We start from the raw sequence: 5,582 nt of genomic DNA, 5'->3' as shown, positions 1-5,582 counted from the left end.
TGTGTGTGTGTATAAGCATGTATATTTTTACCTTCCAGGAGCTTGGGCGAAGAGTGTGATGACGGTGATCTGTTGAGCGGAGATGGCTGCTCAAGGGCGTGTGAACTGGAGGAAGGCTTCAAGTGTGTAGGTGAGTCTAGGAGCACTTGCCGAGGCTTACATCCTGGTTTTGGAGGTGGCTTCAGATCTTAATTTTGTGAGTTCTTGATATTCTGTAACATAGCTTGGTGATAATAATAATAATAACAGTAACATTTGATGTGTCTCTTGTGTGCCACATACTAATTGCTTCACATATATTATCTCATTTGATCCCTACTGTAAATATGAGGAGACTAAACTGAGGCATGAAGACCTAAGATATCTTGCTTTCTCTTACACAGCTAGAAGTGGTAATGTCAGGATTTGAACCAAGGAAGTACAGCTGTAGAATCTGCAGGTTAAACCACTGGGCTAGACTGCCACCTAGATTAATTTTGCCAAGGGTTTCTCCTGGGTCTTCATGTCTAATATCAAAATATCAACTAAGTAACACAATCATACAGACTCTATGTAAAAGTTAGGGTAAGGGATCATTCTAAGCCAAAAGGAGTACTGTGTTTGATAGATAAAATCATGAAGGGTGACAGAAGGTCATAACACTTCTTAATCTTGTGGAATCACTGGAAATTAGAGCTAGGTGGCATTGACTCTAGACTCTTGCCGCTCAAGGAGGCTGTCTGAACACTTCTCCTAATTCTGGTTAAAGCCATCAGCAGGCTTCTCGGATGTTGATTATTTTTCCATTCCCATCTGCATACCATTGCAATAATTTTCTAGAACGTAACCACTCATCAAAATTATTTTAAACAGCAGTGCATTTAAAAGTATTTTAATGTCTCTAAACCTCAAGATAAAGCGGGGTACAGTGTATTTATGCAGATTTATTAAGGTGTTAAATACTGTGCAGAACACACTAGTATCCCTCTTCTCTAGAGCAGAATCATAAAGCCATAAACTCTTAGTGATCTTCCTTCCTTCCATCCATCCATCCATCCATCCATCCATCCATCCATCCACCCATCCACCCACCCACCTATCTCTCCAACAAAAAATATTCACTGCCCACCATGGACCACAAGTCTAACAGACACCCCGATCCCTTCCCGCATACAGCGTTGTGGTGACTGAAGTCCAGCTTCCCTCCATTATAGAAATCCCTTCCTCCACTTCCCGAGAGATGGGCCCCTGGCTTCTGCTCACATACTTCTAGCAGTGAAGAAACAGATGATTCTGTTTAAAAATGGCTTTATCTGTTATAAAACTCATCTCTCCCTTCTGGTTTGGAAACTGAGGCTCAGAGAATCTTAGCGACTCATCCGCAGGCATACACTGAGGTCTCTGCCGAGCCGGTCCTGGAACTCAGCTGTCCTGATGCTTAATCGAGTGCTTTTTCCTTGCTCTGAATCTACAGAGGATATTTTTTTCCCCTGTTTTATTTGACTACCATTCAGATACTTGAAATGCCTCCTCATTATTCTGCTTTCCAATCCAAACATCCTCGCATGTGATTAGGTTTCCAGACCCTTTCCTATTTACCTTAAGCTTGCATGCTTCACGTGGTCGGTGCCCAGAAAGGAATTCAATACTCCACATGTGGCCTGGATGTGCAGAATACGCTGACCCGAGGACCTCCCCTCTTCTCTACCAACTATTTCTTAATCTCACCTCTGTTTGCATCATTTCTGTTTATAGCACACAGTGGGGACTCATATTGAACACACACACACATACACACACACACGTGCGCGTGCGCACACATGCACACACGCACACATTCTCCAAACACCGTGCCTTCTCCAGCGCAAGTCACATCTCATTTAACTTGAGAGCAGACCTCACTTGGTTTCTATCACATCTGATCTCATTCAGTTTAGCTCATATTTTCTTAGCCTCTAGCTCTAGTAAGACTAGACCTAAATTTTATAAAGCAAAGTTAAAAATGATCTATTCCACAGTTAGACATCTGTTTCAGTGAGTAATACATTTATGGTATACTAAGCATAAAGTTCTATTTCATTATTTCTCCAAAGATTAGGTTTGAAGGAACCACTGTGAAATGTGTTTTAAAAGTGCCAGTTATGATTTAGATGGATTTGAAAAAACAGAGGCAAAATTTTAAGTACTTAGTAAAAAAGAAATAGAGAAAGAGCAAGAAGAAACAGTTATTGGGTAATAAATAGAAAAACGAAACAAATATATATGTTATAAATAATATGCATGTTATAAATTACATGTTGTAAAATATATATGTGTATTCAGATATACATATATGTATATGTACATATAAAATGTATACATAATATATACATATTTATGTATATAAATACACATTACATGTCTCTCTCCTAGAGATTGAGGGAGGGAGGAGAAGGAGAGAGAGAGAGAGAGAGAAGAATCATTATGGGGAAGTCATTCCAAATATACATGTATTGGCTTTGGGGAGTGGGTTGGGGAGTGGGCTGGGGTGTGGGCTGGGGAGTGGGCTGGGGAGTGGGTTGGGTAGGCCATAGGTTTGATGAAATGTAGGCATTTAAAGCCCCAGATAGATTTAGAATAGAACCAAGTCTTCAGAACAGCGGCTTATTCCTGGCAAGTGAGATTAATTTACCACAGTAAGGTCTTAGACTTGAATAAATTATTGAGGAAGATAATTAGTAAATCCCTGTTGATGAGCAGCTGAAAATTATTGGAATAGCCCTGTGCCATTGCTATGAAGAGTTGAAAATAGCAAGATTGGGATAGTAATGGGACGTTTTAGCAATGATGTTATTGAATGTGTACCTATGTGATTTATTTTGAATCTTGATCTTATTTTCATGTCCAATTATTTTAAGTAGAAATGGGAAGGAATTGTGCTGCTAATATTAATCTGTCCCACATTTTAGTAGAAAATTCAGTAGAACTTAATAAATGGCCTAATAACTGCATCATGGCTTTCTACATTGGAAGTAGTTTGCACATCTCTAGCTAAGTACTCCTCACTTAGGGTTATCTTATGCACAAGGATGGAGCTTGTTCAGAGATTAAAAGCTTGATTTGTAACACGATACTTTGTCATAAGCCTTTATTTCTCACCTATTTGCTCTTGAAGAAGGTCCTGCCTCAGCCTGAGGCAGTGTGAGCAGTGGAGAGCCCCCCGCACCCACGCTCCAGGAGCCTGGCTCAAATCCAAGCTCTGTGACTCATGAATCACGGGGATCTTTGACAAGTCCCTTAGAATCACTGAGACTCAGGTTTCCTATTTATGAAACAAACAAAAAATACATACCTCCCATGGTTGCTGCAAGACTAAATCATACGCCGTGATCCTCAGAAACCCGAGCCCCCGTCGTCCACATGCGAGCAGAGGCAGGCTAGTGGAAGAGACAATCCAGCAGCAAAAAGCGATTGCAGGCTGACCCCCCACATGGGACATTTCACAAACTGTGAAGGGGATCCAAGTACCTAACACATCGCACCATTTATTTAAATTCCTTTTCTTCTTTTATCTGCTTTTCTTACATCCCCGGCTTCCCCAAAGGATCTTGCTCAGCTATTCCTTAAAGTTCCTTTCTACATCCAGCCCACAGCCACATTTTTCCTCCCTGTCTTTCCAACCTCCAATCCCACCCCTTTCTATACTTCTATTGTATAGGTGGATTCTACCACTTTTCCAATAGAAAAAAATTATTCTTTAGGGGTGTGTATGTGTGTGTATGCACGTGTGTGTGTGTGTGCGTGTTGTCTGCATGTTCGTGTGGGCGTTCGACTGTCAATCATAAGATTCTCTTTCGTGGGCTGGAGGAAAATGTAATTATTTTTATATGACATATATAAAAACTCTTTCAAATGTTATACGATATTTCTTGGCAGGGGAGCCCAGCCTGTGTTATATATATGAGGGAGACGGGATATGTGAGCCTTTTGAGAAGGAAGCCAGCCTTATAGACTGCGGTCTCTATACTCCTGATGGATACCTGGATCAGTGGGCCACCCACGCTTCCTCCTCCCATGAAGACAAAAACAAGTGTCCCGTTTCTGTGGTAACAGGAGAACCTCATTCCATGGTAAGTTAGGCCAGAATAGAGTCAAGTCTGAGCAAAATTGTGAATTGACTCCCCCAGATGCTTAATGGGAATTTACATTTTTCTCCTGACTGACATCAAATTTAGTCCTGAACTCAGAATAAGATAATGTTAAGAGAAAAGCTTCTAGACTAGCAATTAAATCTCATCCTCCACCCTCTGCCCACATAACTCTCTGGTTTTCATCTAGGACCCTTTGGCTGTGCAATAGCTCACTTCAAGGTATATAAAAGCATCTGAAAATTAACCTAAGAAGTACACATATCAGAAATTACAGTTCGGATTTGTATTTGAGATAATTTATTCTAAAAGAAGAAGCAGAAGCAGTAAGGAATCAGAATGCTTGGGTTATATACTATTGGATTCACCAGTATTACTATTATTATTACTGAGTGAGGTTTGACAAGTCACTTACCCTCTGTGGGCCCCAATTTTCTCATATGTAAAATGGGTATAGTCATGCCTTTTATATTAAACTCAATGGTTTACTACACAGAGCAAATGAAATTTAAAATATAAGAAGATCGAAGTATAATTTGATTTAAAGAATTCTAATTACTGAAAAAATCCTAGAGTAAGTACTAAAAACAAATCCTTAGGTACATAAGTTTCCTAGGATATCTGTCTAAATAAGAGATCCCCTGAGGACCGACATCTATGAATTGTAGTTGAATACTGAAAAGCAGATTGCTTTGGCTGCCGGATGCTATTCCAGCTACGGCTACTGCCCCAAAAACTCTCCCATTCATCATAACAATAGGCAATACAGTCCTTTCAACAGAAGTGAGATTTGGCTGTCTAGGTATTTTGTCACTGGATTTTAGCCTCAAGGACACATTCCAGGGTTGAGGGACTGGCCCAGGTTGGTGCCATAGTCCAGGAACTCATCAAGGACCTAGGTGTCTTCCAGATTCCAGTTCTTTACACCCTTGGCTTGTGACTTTCTTCCTCCTGCACGTGAACGTGACTGCTGCTCCTTTGGGCATGGCGTCGGGGTTTCAAGCAGGAAGAAGGGGGAAGGTCAAAGGGATATAGGGGGTGTGCTAGTTGAGTCTTCTTCTTTTTATGGGGAAAATGGCATCTTTTCTGGAGGTCAGCACTGTAGACTTCCACCAATATCTCATTGGTCAGATCTAGGTTACTTCATCGCCCTCAGTTGTAAGGGACCCCAAAGAGATGAGCATGTATAGCTGGATATGCTGTCTCTGTGAACAAAGCTGGAGTTTGTTAATAAGAATGTAATGGGAAAATGGGCACAGGTAGACAACTAGCCATGTCTGCGACACTCCTTCAGCCGAGTTCTGGCATTTTTCACAGGGGTTCTGGTGCCCAATGGCAGGGAGCCAGGAAAGTCGGGAGATCCTGCGTTAGCGACGGCTCTCCAGAGTGGTTCTTAGTCTAGCCTGTCTGTCTTCCTGAAGTGAAGTGGGAGAAATTTCAAGAGTTTTGCTTCCCTGGCTCCTTTACCCATCTGAA

At 41.2% G+C, this 5,582-nt stretch overlaps 1 protein-coding gene across 1 annotated transcript in view; it reads left to right on the top strand.

Moving 5' to 3' along the window:
- PAPPA2 (pappalysin 2) overlaps positions 1–5,582 on the top strand; it is a 226,659-nt gene that overhangs the window by 108,823 nt on the left and 112,254 nt on the right. Inside the window, exons 8-9 of the mRNA XM_011361283.2 lie at positions 39–130; positions 3,895–4,088. Of these exons, the coding sequence (XP_011359585.1) occupies positions 39–130; positions 3,895–4,088 (286 nt within the window). The remainder of the gene's footprint in view (positions 1–38; positions 131–3,894; positions 4,089–5,582) is intronic.

The sequence above is a fragment of the Pteropus vampyrus genome, unplaced genomic scaffold, assembly GCF_000151845.1.
Source record: "Pteropus vampyrus isolate Shadow unplaced genomic scaffold, Pvam_2.0 Scaffold65, whole genome shotgun sequence".
Taxonomy (NCBI): domain Eukaryota; kingdom Metazoa; phylum Chordata; class Mammalia; order Chiroptera; family Pteropodidae; genus Pteropus; species Pteropus vampyrus.
The sequence above is the reverse complement of the archived record's forward strand: the minus strand, read 5'-3'. Positions and strand labels throughout refer to the sequence as shown.